The 26,863-nt window shown below is 39.0% G+C and overlaps 1 protein-coding gene across 1 annotated transcript in view; it reads left to right on the plus strand.

Moving 5' to 3' along the window:
• ARHGAP15 (Rho GTPase activating protein 15) overlaps positions 1 to 1,867 on the plus strand; it is a 473,358-nt gene extending 471,491 nt beyond the window's left edge. The window contains exon 15 of the mRNA XM_063429376.1: positions 1,654 to 1,867. Within this exon, the coding sequence (XP_063285446.1) occupies positions 1,654 to 1,825 (172 nt within the window). The 3' untranslated portion in view covers positions 1,826 to 1,867. The remainder of the gene's footprint in view (positions 1 to 1,653) is intronic.
• Positions 1,868 to 26,863: the final 24,996 nt, after the last annotated feature.

Below are 26,863 nucleotides of genomic sequence, written 5' to 3' on the forward strand. Positions count from 1 at the left end.
ATGTTAGTCTTAAAGAGCAAAGGTTACGTCTCTTGGAAATGTAATAAAACATTTAAAATCTGCTATAACTTGCATTAATCTTTTTTTCATGTAATGCTCCATTCTCTTTAAAAATGTATATTAATAGATTTAGTAAAAAGCATAATAATCCTGTTCAGTTTAGGTATAGCAGGGGCATACATTGCAAGGTCGGAGAGGAAGTAGAAACATTTGGATTTTCATCTTCTCCTATGCTCCTATGCTTTCTCTATGCTGACTGCAAGGTGGAAAAGACTGAGTTTATAACAATTAATGACAAGGAGCTAAGATGGAGACACCCAGTTGCAGAATAAAGAGGTGTAGATTTCATTTTATTTTATTTATCTCACTTCGGAAATACATATTTGTTAAAAGGGCGCTGCAGACACTGTAACCATTTTATTTCAATGAATTAACTATAGTGCTGGGAGTCCTTTGGCATTGACCCTCCATTCAGTGTTAAACCATTTTCAAGCAGTTTACCACTGAATGAGAGATTCTGGCCACCTACAACCTAGCAGCTACTGGTGCAGATTACACACTTCCTTCTAGCCATACCAATTCATACCAGCAATGGTGGCTGCAATGGTCTGAAAACAGTCAGCTGACACTCTCAGCCAATCACAGCCTCCCATTGCCACTCAAGCTAATGCTTCCTCACTAGTGCAAGAAGTGCAGAGTAGATGGGCTGCTGGAAACTCTTGCTTAGCAATAACATCATAAAATAGCCTAACACAGAATGAAAGGATGGTGCCGTGGTCTCCAAACAATACATTAAAGTGATTACAGAGCCTGCAGTGTTCCTATAACTATAGGAGATAAGTAAACATATACAAATTCATTAGAACTGATACTTCCCATTTAAAATTAGTCACATTTACATGGGAAAACATTTAATACCTGACTTTACATTTTTGTACATGTTGACTACATCATTTCAAACATACTCAATATGTTTCAATGTTTCATAGAAGTACAATTATAAAATGCACATTCCTAATTATTTGTGTTTTATACTTTTCTTATATCTCAGTGTGTTATTTTGTACATTTTGTATATTAGCTAGCTTTGTATACGTGTCTTTATTGATCATACATTAAAACAGAGATTCCGTAACTATCGATGGTTTTCTAAGAAGGAAAAATAGAAGTCCTCTCACTAAGCTGTGTTAAAATTAAATATGCAATCCCAAGAATGAACTAATTATTAGCTGCTTTTACATCTGATGGAACAATGTTTTATTTTAGGACACTAATAAGACCGGCCTGATTATGGTTATTTTGATTGAGTCATGTGAGAATATGCTCAGAAAAAGCTACTGATTTCATCTTTGTCAAGGAAAAAAATGATTATAAATAAGCATTTGTATGGAAATGAATTATTTTGCTCTAGTACATTGTATGCAACGGTGGCACACTATGATAAGGAAATAGATATAACGTGTCTATAATCCTTTTTATCTCCAAGAAATCTACAAAAATATAACAAATCATTTGTTTAACCCCTTAAGGACCAAACTTCTGGAATAAAAGGGAATCATGACGTGTCACACACGTCATGTGTCCTTAAGGGGTTAAAATAAATAGAACAATTCTAACTAATAAATACATGTTTTTTTTTTCTTCTTTTATACAGGATCATAATTAATGCACCCGTGAACCTAATGTCAACACAAAGTCTGGGGATTGTATTCGGACCCACGCTCCTGGGACCAAAAACCGACAGTGGGAATATGGCTGTTTGTATGGTTTACCAAAATCAGATAGTTGAACTCATGCTGATGGAGTTTGAAAGAATTTTTGTGTGAATTTAGAACCTATTAAAATACGATGTTTGATTGATTAAAAGTGTATTTCGAATGGTAGATAACTATTACATTATCCTGTTCTGCAACTTGTTCATCTAAATATTTTGTATTTCGATTATATGTTAACAGATTCTTAGAAAAACAGTTAAAGGTCCAAACATGACTTAAAATAAAATTGGTAATGCTTTTTCATTGTTTTAATTATTTCATTGTCGAAGCCTGTATGCATGGTGTATTCTGTGGATATTTTTATATCAGCTACTGAAATACTTATATCACTCAATTTATCTCTGTTGGGGGGTGGATTTATCATTTGTAAAAGTGGTGGTATTTTTTTTTAGAGCTTCTAATTACTATTTGTTTTTGTTTTTTTAATTTTAACTCTCTCCGAAAGCTTAACTTGTATAAAATCTATGAATGCGCCTTATAAACCAAATGGAAGGCCACCATTACACCAAAGCTAATTGGCACTTTCTAGAACAAACATCCATTAAAAGGCAATTGCAAAAAAAGTAATAAAACAAATCAAGTTGCAATCACTTTTTATACTCTAGCAAATATACAATGAGGAGCACTCTAACCTAACTGAAAATTAGTTAACTTATCATATCTTTATTTAAGAACTTATGTTTGACCCAATGAAAGAGATTGGAAATAAATACTTTAAATATATTATTTTAATATATTATACGGACTGCAATGCTTATCCAATTACAGTTTTTTCTTTCAGTATTTAGAGGTAATTCTGAAAACCTGAGGCCTTCTAGCAATATCAAAATGGCTACTCCTTTTTAGCTATATTTTGGTGATTTAGATTGGATGATTACATAAAAGGTTGTAATTCTACTTTGCTGAAAATAATATTAACAGAACTACAATGAAAATCGAACAACTCAAATTGTACTTATTGCCAAAGTTTGTATGGACGCATATTATAAAAAAAAAATATTTTTTATCAAGATTCCTTTTGTATTTTGCCATTTGAAAGATTTGAAAGAATGCACACTAATTCATTAAACGTCAATATAGATGACTTCATCCTCTCAGGATCAACGTCATATACTGTATATCCAAACGCAGACTGCACAGCTCCATTTACAAACATGAGAGTCACAAATATCCACAATGCAATTGCTACCAGCTAAGGCAGGGATTGGCAAATGGTAGGATCCACGGATGTTGTAAAACTGCAACTTCAATGATGCTTGAACATTCTAAAGGCTGGCAGGGCAGCATGGTGTCCCCTCTGGGAATTTACCATTTTCAAAGCTCTGAGCTAAGGTATCAGTTTTATTCAACTTGTAATGAATAGAATTGCTGTTAAGGGCCAAACTACATAGTTTAAAGGAACACTATAGTGTCAGGAATACAAATATATATTTCTGACACTACTGTGTTTAACTATTTGAGTGGACAGCCCCCTCGGATCACAAGGGAAAAATGTTTTTACTCACCTTTTTTTCCCACGTCGAGCTAGGCTTACCTCCATGGCTGAGATCGTTAAGCTCGATGATCTCAGACAATCCAATGCTTTCGCATAGAAAAGCACTGGGAGGCTATTGCGTATTTGCGGCAAAACGCTGTGCTGCATCCGTTAACATCTCCTCATAGAGATGCATTAAATTGATGTATCACTGTGGAGAACTTTCGGCATCTCCATGCAGAGTGTGGAGACACTGAATGTAGGTGCTGCACACTGCACATAATTTGTCTTTAAGAAGGAGGTTCAGACTCAGTTGAATAGAATCAAATCCTCCTAACTATCTGAGCCCCTTCTATTTCTTACGACAAAAACTGGAAACTCAGAAAATTAAGACATTTTAAAGGTGAGTACTGTTTTAGTTCTTTATTTTATTTTAATTTAGTTTTGGCTTATATAAAAGCACTGTACATGATGCTTTAAAAATGGGGCTCACCACAGCAAAGTTCCCAAATATTAATAGGTCATAACCAAAGTTTATTGTGAAAGACAAATATGAAAGTATTTGAAATGGATAGAAAAATATAAAATTTGGTTTCACATGAGCATACCTAGTGGGACCCCAGAAAATAAACACCCACGTGCAGGAAGCAAAATTATTTACATTTGAAGGACAGTCTCTAATAATTCAAGTGGTTATATTTCCCAAATGTTCCAAATATGATGATATTCAGAATATTTGGGAAATATAGTAACTTAAATTATTAGAGGCTGTCCTTCAAATTTAAATAAGTTTTGGGCTACTTTTATATGGGATTCCTGTGCATGGCTTCTCTTAAAAAGTCTCCCCAAATTATTTAACAAATAGATGCCACTTAATAACCAGACTATGCAAATGATATATTTTGCATATAAGATAACATCGTCCCTATTGTGGAAAAAAATTGACTTTTTTTTTTTAATCTATTCAATGTACACCAAGCCACAAATATAGATTTCGTGTCCGTCGGCCAGAACACCCAGGTGAGATAAGACTGTGAAATAAATTCATGAGTATGAAATGCTCAGGCTTAGCATTTTCTAGCTATCAAATCTCAAGTCACAGTTAGCACATACTGGAAACTTTCAAATGACTTCAAAAAGGCAAATGTTAACTAGATTTCACACTAGATTTCATATTACTTGGCATTACAGAAGGAATGCAGGTATTAAATTGACTGTTTCCTGAACACAATAAGGTTAATTAGCAGCAAGGGATAGAAATTGGTGTAGACATAACTCTTTTGGACAGGTATCAAAAATTAATCCCTCGATCCCAAGAAAACCCCAGCTGCACTGAAAAAGTTTATTTCTAAAAAAAACTCCTTACAGTTAAATGAACAAACTTTCAGACAATATCCAGGTGCTCTATATACAATAACTTAAATCTAACAACCCCATATCTAAATATTATTTTGCTCTATCACTCCCTTGTCTGTATTTAAATTACAAGTGCTTACATAGACGTTTGAGGACTGATAATAAAAGGGTTTCTTTACAAAGAGTCTGAAACAGCAAACAGAGCTAGGCTTGCAAAACTCAAGTCTATATTGTGCGTTCAATGAACTGTCTTAAGCTTCTTAGCCATAAGGTTAATAATGTTCACTGCAATTTACCAATCCTTGGAATGAATTGTCGGTCGTATAGGTACAAAGGAATATATAAGCTGATACATTGGCTTTGTTCGCTAACTGATAAACTCAAGTCATTTTTTTCTCAATATCAAACTAAACTTTGCTTCATCTATAAGTTATTCTGAAATCTGTCGTACTCTCTTGTACTCATACCTGCCCCGGTTAAGCAGATTAATGGCTTTTTGTATCTTTTCATCCAATAGAGACTTAATTTAAGAAGGGCTTAGATGTATTTAAAATGCATTTCTAAAAACTGCAATCTCCTTAGCTTCTAGATTCATTTTGTTATCCTGTCTGCATGTTTGATATGAAAATTCTAAACTTCTATATATTAGCACACACAAAAAAAACGTAAGATATGTTGAAAAGGTGACTAGAAGAGGGAAGTAATTAGTGAGTTCATTGGGTTCAGAAGAAAAGTTAAAATGAACTAACACATTACTTTTTATGTTGAGATTTCACAAGACAAATCTTGCCTATGTTTTAATTGCATGTGACCCTAGCAGTCCCACTCTGAAATGAAGTGCCGTAAAATTAAAGATGACAGACGCTCAAAACAAGTCTTGTGATCTTGATTAAACTACAAAGACCACTCTTTCTCTGTGCTGTGATTCAGATATGATGGTCTGTTTTATTAGGGGAATTGTTTCATTAATGTGTCTTTGACTAGACATGTTTATTATAAAATATACTGAATTTAGAGTTATAGCTAAATAAAGAATAGAAACACATTCTAAAAACAGAGTTCCGAAACAGCCTAAGGAACCGTTCTCAAATGTATATGTATTTTACAGGATGATAAGATTGAAAAAGGTGTCTCTATAGTTTTAGGAGTCCTAAGCCAAATTATTTTGGAAGTAGGATATCTAACAAATATTATAGGTTTAACTATATAAAAAACAGGTTTAGCTGCATATATGTTGTTTGCATTTTATTGTTGCTGGGGTTTTTGTTTGTTTGTTTTAACCATGCATTGCAGTAATTATGATAAATCTGATACACATATATAGGTCTTGTACCATAACCCCCTAAAGACTTTAGGGTTTTAAAAAAAGCTGCAAAGAACAGTCCATCTGGGAAGCAATCAGAATAAACACATTGAGCTGTGGAATACTGTAATCTCCAAAGACATTAGTTGATGGCCTTGAGAAATTCCCTAGTGGAAGAAGATTGTTGCTTAGTGATATGTTTTGGTGTTACATTGCATTTTGTAGTTAAAACTATGAGAGGACTCAACTTCTAAGACTAAAATTGCGTATTATTAACAAACAAAGGACTGATACATATGTCCACATAGATATAAAATGTAATCAGTATAACAAGTTTTGCGCCTGGTACTGTCCCTAAACCAAAATGGATCCACTTCCCTTGAGGTTTCGGTTTATCTGAATGGTATCCTTGCTACAAATGACACAATGGACAACGATCAGCATTTAGTGTGAAATACAAGTACATAATGACAATAGCAAATGAATCTGGGTAATGTAGTCCAAGAGCACCTGGTTTGGCATTCATGGAACCAATGTTGCAAAATGTTACAGCTTTCATTCGAGGGTCAAAAGTACCATCGATCTTAACACAAGAAGTAGAAAGCTGGAGGTTTAAGGATTCTGTGTACAGATATCTGAGTTTTCGCCCTGGAGATGCCAAGTAGAAATGTGCAGACAATAGTGTAGTTTTTAGTTCTTCAAAATCTTTAGATTGAAGAAAACATAGACCAGAAGAGACCATCACTGGTGACATCAGGTATGTTGGTCAGGTAAGCTCTAAAACATATTCGATTTTATGCATGTAGCTCCGAACTATTTTGGGCAACAGGTAAACAAGACATTAAAACTATTTTTCTTGGCTACCAAATGTTCACCCAGTAATGAAAAATAGGGCAATCATTGAGTTACGTTTGGTACCGTAATGTGAGTTTATGACAGTTTGGGGTAGTTTTGTCACTCCAGTATTTTTAGGTATCAGTCCGAGACAATAAAACTACCTACAACAGCCCTGTTTGATCTTCCGCATTCTCAGTCTCTCTAACAGTAATAATCAGCCAGAAGGATGAAAAGACTGATTTTCAGGGAATTAGCATGATAAGCAAGAACACAAAATCAATCCCAATCCTTGTGAGGCCGTCTTTGATTGCTTTGAACTGTCAAAAAATGGCAGAATCAAATCGAAAGTGCTTGAGGTTACAGGAGTGATTTGTTCAAGAAGAGATCGCTAGAGCAATTGACACAGCTCTTGAGACAATAATTGGGTTATCAAAGAGAAAACAGTTCAAGTACCACAGGGGTGAAGACGTATTTGCATTGAATTTTCATACAGCCAGGCACACCTAGACTTAAGACTATCCATTTTTATATACTTCAAGATAAAAAGGACACAAAATTGCACCATTATCTTTTGCAAGTTTAGTTCTTAAAATATTACTTTTCATTAAACTAGTAAAACTTTTAAAATATTTTTTAAGTGATCTCATTTTTTTTCTTTTTTTTATAATTCATGATCAGGATTTTTTACATGGTTTAGAAAAAAAAATGTGTAACGTTCCCCTTCACAAAGAATATGTATTGCATATTATAGTGCATTTCAAACCTACAATAAATGTGTCTGTGTTTAAATATTTATTAAAGTGAGGTCTATAGATGGTTTGGAGAAAAAAAAATGCCTTTTTTAATCATTTTTGTATGCTTTAAAAATCTTTCAAGAATGGATTGGTGACGACAATTGTCTGTTTAATTTTACCTCACAGTCTAGTTTGAGACATTTTCTTTCTATTAAATGAAAGGGCTTTCTATAATCTTCAAAAACTTCATGGAAAATTTCAATTTTGATAAAACTTTGCATTTTGAAATTACAGTGTTATATTTCCAGCTTAGATCTATTATTTAGACATTTATTTACAAAGTGTTTGACCGGGAGAAATACACTGATATTTTTTTTTTGTATTTTTTGATCGCAAGAACAGTTGGTAGAATGTGTCTGGTATGAAAGAAAAATGGTGGCCAGATACCCTTTGGTTGTCACACTTTGATGATTTAACTGTATGTATCCCATTCAGCTATTCATACCGTGTACATTTGGTTATTGAAAAAACATTTGCACTAACAAAACTACCTTTTCATTGTTTGTTGAAATTAGCAGAATCTTCATATAACTTATTCACTGATAGCAGAATGGCGAACAAATTCACTTAATTTGGCTAATGAAATGTCCCTAATAGAGGCTAGTAGATATGAGCACACAGCTTTGAAGCCCTTTTAGCATTAAAAGACTTATTCACTAAAGAGAGAATTTTCTATAATTCAAATTTAACGCCAAAATAGTCTAACTGGAAAAATTATCCCGGTAAGCTATGCTTCCAGTCCTACTAGTTTGACCTTAAATTTGAAATTCACTTTAAATTCACCTTGAATTCTCAATTTAGTAAGTAACTCTCAAGTAACCCTGTAAGTCATCCTAATTCTACCAAAAACCCAGAATTCACTGCAGCAGTCATATCAATTTGTAAAGAGCAGAGACTTGTTTTGCTTAATGTGGTTGCAATTATGATGATAGTGAATAAAGTGAATCTCTAAAGTGGATGTTTACATTCAGTCTTACTTAAAGGGAAACTCCAGTGCCAGAAAAACGATCCGTTTTTCTGGCACTGGAGGGTCCCTCTCCCTCCCACCCACCAATCCCCGGTTACTGAAGGGGTGAAAACCCCTTCAGTGACTTACCTGGGACAGCGGCGATGTCCCTCGCCGCTGTCTCCGCCTCCGCGACGCTCCTCCTAGTGTTTACGTCGGCCGGTGGGCGAGACTAATCTCGCTCACCGGCCGAGGAGACCTAATGCGCATGCGCGGAAATTCCGCGCATGCGCATTACGTCTCCCCATAGGAAATAATATCTCCATGCAAACAATCTGTGACGTCCGTCACACCAGTCTTGTTATTTATCTAGCACATGTTACAAGCCATTAATATTCTTGTAATTTTTGGTTTGGTTTGTGTGTACACCAAAAGGTTTATATGAAATGCCCCTTTTTAAAAAAAAAAAAATATTTCACATGATTACAGAAGTGATCATGACACCTTACTGCAGAGTGCATTGGGAGTCAGAGGTGCGTCCCTTATCATCAGTGCAGAGTGTAAGTGTTAGAATTAGTGGGAGGCACTTGTAACCATGTCCCAAAGTAAAGCATGTTTGAGGATGGTAGCAATGATGGTAATGTAGCTTGAGCAAAGGTTAAATTAATTCCACTGACACTGGGTTAATTCATTTTTTTAGGACATATTCGATATCCTATATGAAGAGTTGGAATTCTCATTAATATTGCTTTTTTTTTTTACATAGCCGTGCACTTGTTTTGCGTGTATGTTATCCCAGCATTATTGGGTGTTTTAAGCATTTTTATACTGTGAAATGCAGATCTTGCTTTTTCTGTGAAGGTTCAAGTTTAATTTATTCTGCAAAATAGCTTTGATTCCTGGGTGATTGAGAAGTAGAGAAATCTACAGCCCAGACCATCCGACATATTCAGTTGTTTGTTCAGCTCGTAACCCTGAAAAAAAGAGAGTTAACTGCAGTTCAGATAATTCTAAATAATTCTGACAAGAGCAATGAAGAGTCTCTCCCTCTCCCAGTTTGTAAGGATACCTACATTACATGTGTAATACACAGCTACAAAACATGTCAGGAAGTAATCTGTTACTCAAGATTGATGTCAATAATTTATAACCCTAGATGTAGGTCAGTGCAGAATATTTAATACTACATGAACGTGTGTCAATGATAGTCATAAATTAATAAATACAATCCTTGGAAGTAGTGATGATGGGAAGTCTGGTTTCTTAGAAACTCTATCCCCTAAAGTATCATATCTAAGGAAAACTCATAACTCCCCAGGTCAGATTTCAGAAACCGATACCCTCTAATGTTTGCATCTCCTATCATCCCAAATCAGTGGAGACTCAATTGAAGATGATGGGAATTGTAGTTGTCAAGTCCTGTCCTGTTAGATACAGTGTTCTAAAATCTGCGTATGTTAGCTCATTTAACGTTTCCATGAAATGTCACCAGTCTGTTTGTAGTGTTTTTGAGAATTTAATCTATGGACATTTTAATCTTCACGCTGATTATATAGTCTTTCTGTTAATTTGTTTGATATAACCTCACATCGTTCTAGGCTCTGAATAAATTATAAAGTATGTGTGAACTGCAGAATATGTAGTTTATTAGTGTTTTCGTTATTCAAGGAATACATTTATGTAGAGCATTTTGGCACCAGCATTGTTATTGGTGCCAGCTAGTGGTTCCAGGATGTCCCAAAAAGTTGGGAATTTTATTCGCTAATATCTGTAGACTTTGCAAAGAATGGTGCCATGAACATAGAACGTTACTGTGACCTCCCTTCTTCCACACCTCCATCTGTCAATCCCTACATTGACTTCTTATAAATGTTAGGGTTCAGCTTAAACCCCAATCCTTACCTATATCCATTATTTTTCCCCGATTTATGCATCCACACTAAAAATAATTTTGTCCTCTATCTGTACCTGTATCACCAATTCTCTTCCTCGCTCAATTATAGCATTTTCCCTACTCTTCAGTCCTTTAAGATACCCTTGAACAGCCATTTGCTTGAGAACAGAGTTAATGCCTAACTAGTTAACTTGTGTGGAATCTACCTTTTGACTGTTCCAACCCCATTTTCTCCTTTTTTCATATCTTTGAATGTTTACATATGTTAGTATTATTACTACTCCTATAAACAATTTTATTTTGATTAGAATGTAATTTGTTATTGCAATTTGTGTGTGTTTTTATCTCCACTTAATTTATATTGTGAGCTTGTGTGTGCAGGGTCCTTGCCAACTCTTGTTTCAGTAAGTTCATTTTTTTCTTGTTAAATTAATTTGCAAGTCTCAGTCACCTATTGTACTCTGCTGCCAAAGATGTTACTTCCTTATAAATGACAATAATTCTGTAGTAAAAACATGAGATTGGAAGAGAATAGCCAGACTCATTCAAATGGACTGGAATGTATTTATTTTTTTAAATAATATAGGGCACCCTGGAATACACAATGCACCAAGCTATGGAAATGAAGGTGTACAACAGTACAAGGATTCCCTGAGAACACAAAGCTGTAACAGGCAAGTTATCACCAAAACAGGACAATTATTATTATTATTATTGGTATTTATATAGCACCAACTAATTCCGCAGCGCTTTCCAATATTATAGATTGGAAATGTGTCTCCCTATTTTGGCAAAGCTGATGCTCTGCTTCCAAACATGCTGGGGGTTAAGTAGCTATGTGGATTTTTGTTTTCTTGGAACATATTTGGCATCTTAGTAGCAAGTAAGCATAATTTGAATGTGTAGTGAGAGAGAAATCATAAATAATAGTGATGGATTCATTATGCAAAATAATGCATTTAAAGGGTTCAACAGACATTACAAAAAAAACAAAAAGACTCCAAGATTTTATAATGTATGTTTTTTTGTGTGTGTTTTTCTTTACTTTATGGAAATAAATTGTGTTTTTTCTTTAATTTATGGAAAGGGTTAGGGCTAAAGTTAGTGTTTGGACTGAGGTTACGGTGAGTGTTTAAGCTAGCATTCGGAATACGCAAAACATGTATAAATAGACACAGACACACATGCACACAAATATACAAAACCAGACACATACACCTATTTACTTGTGTGTTTATTAGGCTAGATCAGGACATACATGTGACATCTCTGGTTGCCCTTTGAAGTCTCCACCATCTTCTTCAGGGGACTGTCTATTGAGCTAGGAACTGCATGAGTGCTGTACTCTCAAACATGCTCAAGAGTACAACATTGAGGTCTATGGAAGACCTGATGAGACCATAGGAATCTACATAGATCTCGATGATACCTGAATCCCACAGTCCTCATTTGTGATGGTTACTGGGATTGGACAAAAGTTCACAGCAGAGCTCTGCCTTTTGTCAACCTCAGGTCAATCTCTACTTTGTCTTCTGGTATCTTTGGATTCCACTGGAATTTCAAAGAAATTCCAATTCAGTCAGCATGAATATTTCATACGCATTATATCTTTATGAAACATTCAGAAGAGACAGATCGGCTTTAATACAAGTCATGTTCCGAGACATCAGCTGCCATTTGTAGCTGCTACCATTGAAGGGAAACTCCACTTCTCTGAAATTGACATAATTCAATAAAACATTGACAATCACCTATAACGTGTGTAGCCTTATTGTCGTGAGAAGATACATTTTCTTTTATATGTAGATTAAGGGTTTAGCAAATAGCACCATATTTCAATTCAGACACGTTAAAGCCAAGGCAAACGTTGCAAACCAGGAGGACAAATGGAAACCTCAATGTATTTCGTCTTTTCTCTGGATGCCTTCTCTATGCTGATTGCCAGGTGCAAAGGGCAGAGATTCCAATAATGACTGACAGGAAGCTAAGATGGAGGCGGCCAGTTGCAGGATAAAGAGGTAATTACATGTAATTTTATGTTTCACACCTCACAAATACATATTTGTTAAATATAGGGATAAGTAAACATGCTAATTAAAATCACAGGAAGTGAATTGAATTCACTTTGAATTCCTGCTAATTCCTGCTTTAGTGAAAAAAAACGAAACAGATTTGAGTACTAGGAGGGAGGAAGAAATAAACAGAGACCTCTATGTATTCTGGTGCTGCACTAGGATTGATAGAATTTGCTCTTTAACATATTAGTCCCACAGTTTATTATGAAGTCTCCAGAACCTCTCAAAGGTATTATTTCTTTATAACACATGTTTCTCTGTTACATATAATGGATGGATGGATGGATGGATGGATGGATGGATAGATAGATAGATAGATAGATAGATAGATAGATAGATAGATAGAGAGATAGATAGATAGATAGATAGATAGATAGATAGATAGATAGATAGATAGATATAAAGTGAGATAGGTAGATATATAGATATATTGATTGATAGATAGATAGATAGATAGATGCTGTATAGATAGATAGATAGATAGATAGATAGATAGATAAATATATAGATAGATAGATAGATAGATAGATGCTGTATAGATAGATAGATGCTGTATAGATAGATAGATAGATAGATAGATATATAGATAGATAGATAGTGAGATAGATAGATAGTGAGACAGATAGATAGACAGATAAGATAAGATAAGATAAAATAAAATAAGATAGACAGACAGACATATAGATAGGTGGGTTTGTTGGATAGTTGGATAGATAGATGATAGATAGATAGATAGATAGATAGATAGATACCGTATATACTCGAGTATAAGCCGACCCGAATATAAGCCGAGGCCCCTAATTTTACCCCAAAAAACTGGGAAAACTTATTGACTCGAGTATAAGACTAGGGTGGAAAATGCAGCAGCTACTGGTAAATTTCTAAATAAAATTAGATCCTAAAAAAGTTATATTAACTGAATATTTATTTCCAGTGTGTGTGTGTGTGTATGAATGCAGCGTGTGTGTGTGTGTGTATGAATGCAGCATGTGTGTGTGTGTGTGTGTGTATGAATGCAGCGTGTGTGTGTGTGTATGAGTGCAGCATGTGTGTGTGTGTGTGTGTGTATGAGTGCAGCGTGTGTGTATGAGTGCAGCGTGTGTGTATGAGTGCAGCGTGTGTGTATGAGTGCAGCGTGTGTGTATGAGTGCAGTGTGTGTGTATGAGTGCAGTGTGTATGAGTGCAGTGTGTATGAGTGCAGTGTGTATGAGTGCAGTGTGTGTGAGTGCAGTGTGTGTGAGTTGTCAGGGTACCTGTGGTCTCTACCTCCGAAAGAGGTAGAGACTTAGCTGTTCCTCCATCCAGACGGCCTGATGGCTCCCTTCCCCAAGGTCTATCCGGTCATGCAAGGCCGGCCGCGAGGGAGTGACTGCCTTTTACAGCATCTAGGCAGGAAGTTGTCATCAGGACACTCCCCCGGAACGACCTGTCACTCAATTGCTGCAGGACCAATCAGGATGCCTCGGAGGCGTGGTTACTGCTCTGAACAGGGTATTTAACAGAGCTTCTTTCATTAGCTCATTGCCCTGTCGTGGTTCTAGCTTGTTCTAGTCACTCAGTGCTTGTGTATTCTATTATCCCTTTTGGTTTTGACCCGGCTTGTTTACCTTACTCTGCTTATCTCTGTTACCCTTGATTCGGCTTGTCTCTCGCTTACCTGTCTTCTGTTACCCTCGACCTCGACTTGTCTTTGACCATTCTATACTGTACTACTTACGTTAGTCCGGCCATTCTAAGGTCCGGTATACGTATCTGGCTACTGTTTGTACTCTGCGTGTTGGATCCCTGTCCCGATCCTGACATTACGACAGGGCCAATGGATCCTGCAAGTACAAACAGTCAGCTGGCTTCTCCTGATCCTAGGTTTGAAGCCATGGATCACAGAATGGATCAGATGGCGCTTGCGCTACAGGCTCTATTATCTCGTGCCAATAACCCACCAGAGGAGATACGTAATACCCCTGTTTCTCCTGTCGGTTCAGGTCTAGAGGTAGCCACAGTGGGTGCTTCTTCTCGCATTACCCCCCCAGTACGCTATGGTGGGGCTCCTGAGAAGTGTCGTGGTTTCTTAAACCAAATTAGTATCCACTTTGAATTGCAACCTCGCTCTTATCCTACAGATAGGGCAAAGGTAGGATTTATTATCACCCTACTTATTGAGAAAGCTCTGAGATGGGCCAACCCATTATGGGAGAACGATAACCCATTAGTTTATAACTATAACGCCTTTGTAGCTGCTTTTAGAAGAACATTTGACCCTCCAGGTAGAAAGGTTAATGCAGCCAGATTACTGTTGCGTCTGAAACAGGAGAACCGAACACTGGTGGATTATGCACTAGAGTTCAGGTCTCTGGCGTCAGAAGTCAAGTGGAATGAGCAGGCGTATATGGATGTATTTTTGAATGGCTTATCTGAAGTAATTCTTGATGAGGTTGCTACCAGAGAACTCCCTGAGAATTTAGAGGATTTAATTTCGTTCATCTCTCGTATAGATGAACGTTTAAGAGAGAGACAGAACACTCGAGAGAGGAACCGGAGACCTTCTTTTAGGTTAGCCCCCGCTTTTCCAAGTCCTGACTCCACGGTATCTTTACTTCCTGAACCTATGCAGATAGGGTATACCCGCCTCTCTGAGGAGGAAAGACAGTACAGGAGAAGAGAGGGTTTGTGTATGTATTGTGGAGCTAAGGGTCATTTACTCTCGAACTGTTCTAACCGCCCGGGAAACGCTCGCACCTAAGTCTCTCTAGAGGACAGGCCTTGGGTGTTTCTATTTTGTCCTCTACTCCTAATTATAAAGATCACAGGCTTCTGCTACCAGTTTCCTTAACTTGCGGGAGGGAAGTAGTAAGGGCTATGGCTTTGATAGATTCCGGTGCTGCTGAGAATTTTATCGACCAAGCCTTTGCTAGTAAAAACAATTTCCCATCCCAGCTAAGGGAGACACCCTTGGCCGTTGAGGCCATAGATGGTAGACCACTACTAGACCCTGTTATCTTTCGTGAGACCATACCCATTGATTTAAATGTTGGTATCCTACACGTGGAGAATTTATCTCTTCTGCTCATTTCGTCTCCTTCCGTTCCCATAGTTCTGGGGTACCCATGGTTGAGAGAACATAACCCTATTATCGATTGGGAGTTAGGGGAGATACTCTCGTGGGGCCAGGGCTGCCAGGATCGGTGTTTGTGCAAGGTTTCTCCATTAGCTAATATTAACATACAGGAGAATCCTACTCAGTCCACAGAAAGACAAATACCAGACCTTTACCTAGACTTAAGGGCAGTGTTTGACAAGAAGAATGCCGATTCTTTGCCGCCCCACAGGTCATTTGACTGTAAAATTAAGCTTCTACCCGGGACTATGCCTCCGAGGGGCCATGTATATCCTTTGTCTGTTCAGGAAAACTCGGTTCTAGAGGAGTATATTCAGGAGAATTTAGAAAAGGGATTCATCAGGAGGTCTTCTTCTCCGGCCGGGGCGGGGTTCTTTTTCATTAAGAAGAAGGATGGCATGCTGAGACCTTGTATCGATTACCGAGGCTTGAATAAAATAACTGTCAGAAATGCCTATCCTATCCCACTGATTAACGAGTTATTTGATCGTCTTAAGGGCTCCAAAATCTTCACCAAGTTAGATCTCAGAGGGGCTTACAATTTGGTGAGAATCCAGCAAGGTCACGAGTGGATGACGGCATTCAATACCCGGTATGGCCATTACGAATACACTGTTATGCCATTTGGACTATGCAATGCTCCTGCAGTATTTCAAGATTTGATTAATGAGGTACTTAGGGAGTTTCAGCATGATTGTGTTATTGTTTACCTGGACGACATACTAATACACTCTAAGGAGATTGAGACTCACCATAGACAGGTCAGAAAGGTGTTACACAAACTTCTGCAACATGGTCTATACTGCAAATTGGAGAAGTGCAGTTTTGATCAGTCTCAGGTAGACTTTCTTGGGTACGTGATTTCTGGGGAAGGTTTTAAAATGGATCCTGGTAAACTCCAATCTATTTTAGACTGGCCTTTGCCCAAAGGACTCAAGGCTATCCAAAGGTTTATTGGTTTTTCCAACTACTATAGGCGCTTCATTAAGGGTTACTCCTCTATCATTGCGCCTATTACCAATATGACCAAACAAGGGGCTGATACTAAGTTCTGGTCTGAGGAAGCTCTTGGTGCTTTTAAGACTCTCAAGGAACTTTTTGCCTCAGCTCCCATTCTAGTTCATCCTGATACGACTCTGCCTTTCTTGCTCGAGGTCGATGCTTCTGAGACAGGAGTTGGGGCTGTTCTGTCTCAAAGGTTAGGGGTGGATAAACCGTTACACCCTTGTGGTTTCTTCTCTAAAAAAATTTCTGGGCCTGAGAGCAGATATGACATCAGGGAGAGGGAACTGTTAGCGGTCATTAAGGCTTTAAAGGAGTGGAGACATTTACTGGAAGGGACACTACACCCTGTTACTATTCTTACGGATCATAAGAACTTGTCTTATATTGGGGAGGCTAAGCGCTTGTCCGCCAGGCAGGCTCGCTGGGCCTTGTTCCTCACTCACTTTAATTATGTACTTACGTATAGACCTGGTTCTAAGAACTCTAAAGCCGATGCTTTGTCTCGTCAATATGAACCATCCACTATAACTGAACCACTTCTCTCCTCCATAGTTCCTAAGGGGAATATCATCGCGAACACGAATCTCAGGATTCACTCTCCATTGCTTTCTGAGATCATGAAGTTTCAGCATTTGGCACCCAAACAGACTCCTGGGGATCGACACTTCGTTCCTGCCGCTCTCCAACTGGAGGTGCTACGCTGTCTCCATAACAGCAAGGTGGCTGGGCATCCTGGCATCCGCAAGACTTATGCGCTGGTCTCTAAAGATTTTTGGTGGCCTGACTTACGCAAGGATATTAAAGAATTCATCGGGGCATGTGAAGTTTGTACCAAGACCAAGCTACCCCATTCGCTTCCATGCGGATTTCTGCACCCTTTAGAGGTTCCTGAAAAGCTTTGGTCCTGCCTGGCAATGGACTTCATTGTTGATTTGCCTATCTCTAAAAAGCAGACTGTCATCCTCACTGTGGTAGACAGATTTACTAAAATGGTTCACTTCATTCCCTTACCTAAACTCCCATCTTCGCCCGAATTAGCGGAGATATTCGCCAGGGAGATTTTCCGTTTGCATGGGATACCTTCCCAAATTGTCTCTGACAGAGGCTCCCAATTTGTTTCCCGTTTTTGGAGATCATTCTGCTCCCAACTAGGCATCAAATTGAATTTCTCCTCTGCCTATCATCCTCAGTCCAATGGAGCTGCTGAACGCACTAACCAAAAAGTTGAACAATATTTACGTTGTTTCGTTTCAGAACACCAGGACGATTGGGTCGGTTTGATTCCTTGGGCGGAGTTTGCACATAACAATCTCATTTGTGATTCTACGCATTCTAGCCCTTTTTTCTTGAATTATGGCTTTCATCCTTCCATCCTTCCTTCGGAGTCTTCTTCTCAAGGGATACCGTCGGTGGATGTTCATGTTGCCAATTTAAGAAAGTTGTGGGATCAAACTCGACAAATCCTTCTGCACAATTCTACGCTGGTTAAAAAACACGCTGACAAACGTAGAAGGGCAGCACCGGTGTTTGTTCCAGGCGATAGAGTATGGTTAAGTACTAGAAACATTCGGTTAAAAGTGCCGTCCATGAAGTTTGCTCCTCGATATATTGGACCTTACAGGGTACTGTCTCAAATTAACCCAGTTGCGTATCGTTTAGCGTTGCCTAATGCCTTACGCATTCCTAATTCATTTCATGTTTCCTTGCTAAAACCATTAATTTGTAACAGGTTCTCCTCCACGATCGCCCCTCCCCGCTCAGTTCAGGTGGAGGATCAGGAGGAGTATGAGGTCAATTCCATCGTTGATTCTCGAATCTCCCGGGAGAAACTGCAATATCTGGTCGATTGGAAGGGTTATGGTCCTGAGGAGAGAAGTTGGGTACCTCAGGAGGAGGTGCATGCTCCCCGTCTCCGCAGGGCGTTTCACTCTCGATTCCCTTCTCGCCCTGGTGTATTCCGCCCGGTGGGCGTATCTGAGAGGGGGGGTACTGTCAGGGTACCTGTGGTCTCTACCTCCGAAAGAGGTAGAGACTTAGCTGTTCCTCCATCCAGACGGCCTGATGGCTCCCTTCCCCAAGGTCTATCCGGTCATGCAAGGCCGGCCACGAGGGAGTGACTGCCTTTTACAGCATCTAGGCAGGAAGTTGTCATCAGGACACTCCCCCGGAACGACCTGTCACTCAATTGCTGCAGGACCAATCAGGACGCCTCGGAGGCGTGGTTACTGCTCTGAACAGGGTATTTAACAGAGCTTCTTTCATTAGCTCATTGCCCTGTCATGGTTCTAGCTTGTTCTAGTCACTCAGTGCTTGTGTATTCTATTATCCCTTTTGGTTTTGACCCGGCTTGTTTACCTTACTCTGCTTATCTCTGTTACCCTTGATTCGGCTTGTCTCTCGCTTACCTGTCTTCTGTTACCCTCGACCTCGGCTTGTCTTTGACCATTCTATACTGTACTACTTACGTTAGTCCGGCCATTCTAAGGTCCGGTATACGTATCTGGCTACTGTTTGTACTCTGCGTGTTGGATCCCTGTCCCGATCCTGACATGAGTGCAGTGTGTGTGAGTGCAGTGTGTGTGAGTGTGAGTGCAGTGTGTGTGAGTGTGAGTGCAGTGTGTGTGAGTGTGAGTGCAGTGTGTGTGTATGAGTGCAGTGTGTGTGTGTATGAGTGCAGTGTGTGTGTGTATGAGTGCAGTGTGTGTGTGTATGAGTGCAGTGTGTGTGTGTATGAGTGCAGTGTGTGTATGAGTGCAGTGTGTGTGAGTGCAGTGTTTGTGAGTGCAGTGTGTGTGAGTGCAGTGTGTGTGAGTGCAGTGTGAGTGTGAGTGCAGTGTGTGTGAGTGTGAGTGCAGTGTGTGTGTATGAGTGCCGTGTGTGTGTGTATGAGTGCAGTGTGTGTGTGTATGAGTGCAGTGTGTGTGTATGAGTGCAGTGTGTGTGTGTATGAGTGCAGTGTGTGTGTGTATGAGTGCAGTGTGTGTGTATGAGTGCAGTGTGTGTGTGTATGAGTGCAGTGTGTGTATGAGTGCAGTGTGTGTATGAGTGCAGTGTGTGTATGAGTGCAGTGTGTGCATGAATGCAGTGTGTGTGTATGAGTGCAGTGTGTATGAGTGCAGTGTGTGTGTGTATTGCAGAGCCTTGGGGGGGTGGGCAATTTTATTATTTTTTTTACATTATTTTAATATTTTTTTTTCATTATTTTTTTATTTACTTATTATTTTTTTATTATTTTCATATTTTTTTATTATTATTTATTATTTGTAATGTTATTTTTTTTTTTTAAATTATTATTTTATTATTAATTTATTTTTGTTTCGTCCCCCCTCCCTGCTTGCTAGCTGGCCAGGGAGGGGGGCTCCTTCCCTGGTGGTCCAGTGGGGTTGGCAGTTCAGTAGGGGGGCTGTGGGGGCTGCAGAGAGGTTACTTACCTTTCCTGCAGCTCCTGTCAGCTCTCTCCTCCGCGCCGTCCGGTCAGCTCCCTCTGTCAGCTCACACTGTAAGTCTCGCGAGAGCCGCTGCTCTCGCGAGATTTACACTGGGAGCTGACCGAGGTGCTGAACGGACGGCGCGGAGGAGGAGAGAGCTGACAGGAGCTGCAGGAAAGGTAAGTAACGCTCTCTGCAGCCCCAGTCTGTATTATGGCAATGCAAATTGCCATAATACAGACTATTGACTCGAGTATAAGCCGAGTTGGGGGTTTTCAGCAAAAAAAAATGTGCTGAAAAACTCGGCTTATACTCGAGTATATACGGTAGATAGATAGATAGATAGATAGACAGATAGATAGACAGATAGATAGATTAATTAGTGACCCCCTTTAAACCTATACTACCTCTGCATAGGTATATACATACTTTAGATTGTAAGCTCATGGGCTATCTAGCTAAGCACTTTGTATAAAAGAGCTTAAATGGCTAGAGCTCTGCTTACAGGCAGGGCCCTCTCTATCTTTTGTCTGTGTATATTGTATGTTCTCCACTAATTGTACAGCGCTACAGAATCTGTTGGCGCTTTATAAATGCCAGTCATAAATAAATAAAATAGAAATAAAATACCTGACCAATCAGTGTTATTGCCAAAACTATTTCTATACTATTAATGACATGTTACATAGAAACATAGAAACATAGAAACATAGAATGTGACGGCAGATAAGAACCATTCGGCCCATCTAGTCTGCCCAGTTTTCTAAATACTTTCATTAGTCCCTGGCATTATCTTATAGTTAGGATAGCCTTATGCCTATCCCACGCATGCTTAAACTCCTTTACTGTGTTAACCTCTACCACTTCAGCTGGAAGGCTATTCCATGCATCCACTACCCTCTCAGTAAAGTAATACTTCCTGATATTATTTTTAAACCTTTGTCCTTCTAATTTTAGACTATGTCCTCTGGTTGTGGTAGTTTTTCTTCTTTACTGTGTTGATTCCCTTTATGTATTTAAATGTTTCTATCATATCCCCCCTGTCTCGTCTTTCCACCAAGCTATACATGTTAAGATCCTTTAACCTTTCCTGGTAAGTTTTATCCTGCAATCCATGAACCAGTTTAGTAGCCCTTCTTTGAACTCTCTCTAAGGTATCAATATCCTTCTGAAGATATGGTCTCCAGTACTGTGTACAGTACTCCAAGTGAGGTCTCACCAGTGTTCTGTACAATGGCATGAGCACTTCCCTCTTTCTACTGCTAATACCTCTCCCTATACAACCAAGCATTCTGCTAGCATTTCCTGCTGCTCTATTACATTGTCTGCCTACCTTTAAGTCCTCAGAAATAATCACCCCTAAATCCCTTTCCTCAGATGTTGAGGTTAGGACTCTATCAAATATTCTGTATTCTGCCCTTGGGTTTTTACGTCCAAGATGCATTATCTTGCACTTATCCACATTAAATGTCAGTTGCCACAACTCTGACCATTTTTCTAGTTTACCTAAATCATTTGCCATTTGGCTTATCCTCCTGGAACATCAACCCTGTTACATATCTTAGTATCATCCGCAAAAAGACACACCTTACCATCAAAACCTTCTGCAATATCACTAATAAAAATATTAAAGAGAATGGGTCCAAGTACAGATCCCTGAGGTACCCCACTGGTGACAAGCCCAAGCTTCGAATATACTCCATTGACTACAACCCTCTGTTGCCTGTCACTCAGCCACTGCCTTACCCATTCAACAATATTGGAATCCAAACTCAAAGATTTCAGTTTATTGATAAGCCTTCTATGTGCAACAGTGTCAAAAGCCTTACTGAAATCTAGGTAAGCAATGTCTACTGCACCACCCTGATCTATAATTTTAGTTACCCAATCAAAAAAATCAATAAGATTAGTTTGGCATGATCTCCCTGAAGTAAACCCATGTTGTCTCTGATCTTGAAATCCATGTGTTTTTAGATGTTCAACAATCCTATCCTTTAACATGGTTTCCATCACTTTCCCCACTACTGAAGTAAGGCTTACTGGCCTATAGTTGCCCGACTCCTCCCTATTACCTTTCTTGTGAATGGGCACAACATTCGCTAACTTCCAATCTTCTGGGACTACTCCTGTTAACAATGATTGGTTAAATAAATCTGTTAATGGTTTTGCTAGTACACCACTAAGCTCTTTTAATAGCTTTGGGTGTATTCCATCAGGTCCCATTGACTTATTTGTCTTTACTTTTGACAGTTGAAATAGAACCTCTTCCTCTGTAAACTCACGTGTAATAAATGACTCATTTATCCTTTTTTTTAACAGAGGTCCCTTTCCTTCATTTTCAGCTGTAAATACCGAAAAAAAATATCCATTGAGGCAGTCAGCTAGACCTTTATCCTCATCTACATACCTTCCTTCTTTTGTTTTTAATCTAACTAATCCTTGTTTTACTTTTCTTTTCTCATTTATGTATCTAAAAAAAGTTTTGTCCCCCTTTTTTACTGACTGTGCTATTTTCTCTTCTGTGTGTGATTTGGAAGCTCTTATAACTTGCTTAGCCTCTTTCTGCCTAATCTTATAGGTCGTTCTGTCTTCCTCACTCTGGGTTTTTTTATAATTACTAAATGCTAACTTTTTGTTTTTTACTATTTTGGCCACATCTGCGGAGTACCACAGTGGTTTCTTGAATTTTTTGCTTTTACTGACAAGCCTAATGCAATTTTCTGTTGCCTTCAGTAGTGCAGCTTTTAAATAATCCCATTTATTTTGGACTCCATTTAAATTGCTCCAGTCTGATAATGACTCCTTTACACATATTCTAATTTTAGAAAAGTCTGTTTTTCTAAAGTCTAAAACTTTTGTTTTTGTGTGGTGTGACTCAGTCACTGTTCTTATATTAAACCACACTGACTGATGATCACTGGATCCTAAACTTTCACCTACAGTAATATCTGATACCAAATCTCCATTTGTTAACACTAAATCTAGTATGGCCTCTTTACGAGTTGGCTCCTCAACGACTTGTTTTAGAGACAGTCCCAGTAGGGAGTTTAGAATATGTGTGCTTCTGGCACAAGTAGCTATTTTTGTTTTCCAATTCACATCAGGAAGATTAAAGTCACCCATGGTGATAACTTCCCCCTTCATTGTCATTTTAGCTATTTCTTCAACTAGTAGATTATCTAACTCTTCAATTTGTCCTGGGGGCCTATAAATCACACCTACACGAACTACTGTGTGATTACCAAATTCTAACGTAACCCAAATGGACTCTATGTTCGTCTCACTAACCTTTATTAGGCTAGATTTTATGCTATCCTTCACATACAGGGCCACCCCTCCCCCTTTCTTGCCTTCCCTGTCTTTTCTATATAAAGAGTACCCTGGTATTGCTATGTCCCAGTCTTTTTTTTCATTATACCATGTCTCAGTAACAGCGACTAAATCTACACTATCAGTTGCCATTATTGCCACAAGTTCATGGATCTTATTCCCTAAACTGCGAGCATTTGTAGACATGACTCTAAGCTTATCATTTTTTAACACACTTGCTACAGGCACCTTCTGTCCTTGTTTTGGGGGACAATTGGATTGATGTTTTATCACCCTTTTGCCCCCCCATCCTAGTTTAAATACATCTTAGCAAAACCTCTGAACTGCTCACTGAGAACATTTGTTCCCTTTTGAGAAAGATGCAAACCATCTTTTTTGTACAGTTTATTTCCATTCCAAACAGAGCTACCATGAGCAATAAAGCCAAATCCTTGCTCCCGACACCATTCACCAAGCCACAAGTTAAAGTCCCTAATACGCATCCGCCTGTCATTCTGAGTGTTATGCACAGGCAGAACTTCAGAGAATGACAGTGTGGAAGCAACCTGCCGTATATCATTGGCAAAAACACTAAAAACTTCCTTAACCTCTGAAACCTCATTGCAAGCCAAGTCATTTGTCCCTAAATGGACAAGTACATCCAATTCCCCTTCCTGCTTTGCTTGCTTAACAATATTACAGATACGTCTCCTGTCTCTGTGAGCAGTAGCTCCGGGAAGACACCTCACAAGACCACCATTGTCCATCTCCACACCTCTTATGATGGAATCCCCCAACAACAACTGCTTTCTATTAGGCCTCATCATAGTCTTCAAGCCTCTCTGCACAACACCACTAGCCTCAGTGCCTCTCTCCACAACACCACTAGCCTCAGTGCCTCTCTGCACAACACCACTAGCCTCAGTGCCTCTCTGCACAACACCACTAGCCTCAGTGCCTCTCTGCACAACACCACTAGCCTCAGTGCCTCTCTGCACAACACCACTAGCCTCAGTGCCTCTCTGCACAACACCACTAGCCTCAGTGCCTCTCTGCACAACACCACTAGCCTCAGTGCCTCTCTGCACAACACCACTAGCCTCAGTGCCTCTCTGCACAACACCACTAGCCTCAGTGCCTCTCTGCACAACACCACTAGCCTCAGTGCCTCTCTGCACAACACCACTAGCCTCAGTGCCTCTCTGCACAACACCACTAGCCTCAGTGCCTCTCTGCACAACACCACTAGCCTCACTGCTTCTCTGCACAACACCACTAGCCTCAGTGCCTCTCTGCACAACACCACTAGCCTCAGTGCCTCTCTGCACAACACCACTAGCCTCAGTGCCTCTCTGCACAATACCACTAGCCTCAGTGCCTCTCTGCACAACACCACTAGCCTCAGTGCCTCTCTGCACAACACCACTAGCCTCAGTGCCTCTCTCCAGGACACCACTAGCCTCAGTGACTCTCTCCAGGACACCACTACACTCTGAAAGTGCAGAAAATGAATTATGTAGAACAACAGACTGTGCAATATGCCTTTTATCCACAACTCTAAGTCGACCAGATCCTACAGTAATCCATCTGCCATTCCTAGTATGTCTCTGTGGCAGTGGCTTTGCAGCAGTTCCAGCCTGAGTTTGTTTACCAGATAATTTACAAATCTCAGATTTCAAAAATACAATCTCCTGCCTCAAGATAGAGAACTGTCTACAGATTAGACAACAACTAAACCTCCAAAAAGTGGAACGCGAAACAAATGCATAGCAACTATTACACTGAACTAAGTCTGCCATTCCAATGAGATCAATTATTTAAATCAAACGAATCTTAACTTTTTATTTATCCTCCTGAATACCTCAGATTACCTCCAGTTTATCTCCAGAATATCTCCAACCACAGACACTTAGAAGCAACACTTAGATGAAGCAACCAAGCTAATGACAACAGCCCTTATATACTCCTAAAATCACCTCCCACTAGGAATGTTTAACACCTGGGTAGGCCTCTGCTTATTAGCAAACAATAGCTAATTTACACAGCAATCAATAGCAAGTAGCTACCTAATCCAATCAAATGCCTTATAATTACCAACAGGAAATTAAACCTTGTGCAATCAGTAACCTTTTCCTACAGATGAATCTTACCTGTAACAGTAAAAAAGAAAACTCTTAGCACAACTCTTAGACAGTTGAAGCTTCTGTAAAACTCTCCAGAATATCTCCAACCACAGACACTTAGAAGCAACACTTAGATGAAGCAACCAAGCTCTATTAGCCAAGCTAATGACAACAGCCCTTATATACTCCTAAAATCACCTCCCACTAGGAATGTTTAACACCTGGGTAGGCCTCTGCTTATTAGCAAACAATAGCTAATTTACACAGCAATCAATAGCAAGTAGCTACCTAATCCAATCAAATGCCTTATAATTACCAACAGGAAATCAAACCTTGTGCAATCAGTAACCTTTTCCTACAGATGAATCTTACCTGTAACAGTAAAAAAGAAAACTCTTAGCACAACTCTAAGACAGTTGAAGCTTCTGTAAAACTCTCCAGAATATCTCCAACCACAGACACTTAGAAGCAACACTTAGATGAAGCAACCAAGCTCTATGTTCCACACCGATCTTTCAAAATATTCTTCATTTACATTTTCATTTAAATATAATGGCAAGAGAAATCCCCCTGCGCCCAATTTTTCAAGATTTTAACCCTTGCCTTTTTAAAGTAGCTGACTTTCTCTTTGGATAACAATCGGAAATATTGGCTCTATTTTTCCAATCCTATACTTAGCTTTTCTAATTTTTGCAATTCTAATTGGATTATTTTATATTTTTCCTAATTTTATTCTTGCCTGTGTCTGCTATATTTATTTCTATACGGTCTGGAAAAATTACTTTAAAGGTTCTTTTTTCCAGCGAAAACATTCTCTGGACCAATCAGGAACATGTAATCTATTTCACTGCTATGGTTTTAGGAAACACACAGTTCAGCATGTGATGTCATAGATTAGTGGGATGCAGCCTGATCTCACAAAGCTTTTGAAGAAAGTGTCAATTGATTGGATATATATATATATATATATATATATAAAAGAACATGTATTGGCATTATAGTGGGAGATGCATGTGGTGCACTAGGACTGATGGCTTTTCAGATCTGTTCCACTCACAAAACATTTTCTGAAGGTGATCAGTTGCCCTCTTTCTCCTACAACACCATCTCCCAAGCTGATGGGCTTGTCTATTCCATCTGCAACAGTTTCTCAAAAAATTTCACTCTGCTGTAGCGGTCCATCAAATCGTCCTTGTGTAGAGCCATGCCCCTTTGCTCGACCCACAACAATCTCACAAGCTGCAATGTGCCTCTGTACCTGCTATGATATTGTTTGTCATGATTCATGGTTAGGACATGGGTGAATTTTCCTCACATGCTACCTTGCTGGATACAGGTGTCACAGCATAACCACAGATAAGGAATGCAAGAAGAAAAAGGGTCACATGTTACGGGGTACCAGGTGAGAAAACGTAGAATATATCTGAAT

Source organism: Pelobates fuscus, chromosome 8, assembly GCF_036172605.1.
Source record: "Pelobates fuscus isolate aPelFus1 chromosome 8, aPelFus1.pri, whole genome shotgun sequence".
Taxonomy (NCBI): Eukaryota; Metazoa; Chordata; class Amphibia; order Anura; family Pelobatidae; genus Pelobates; species Pelobates fuscus.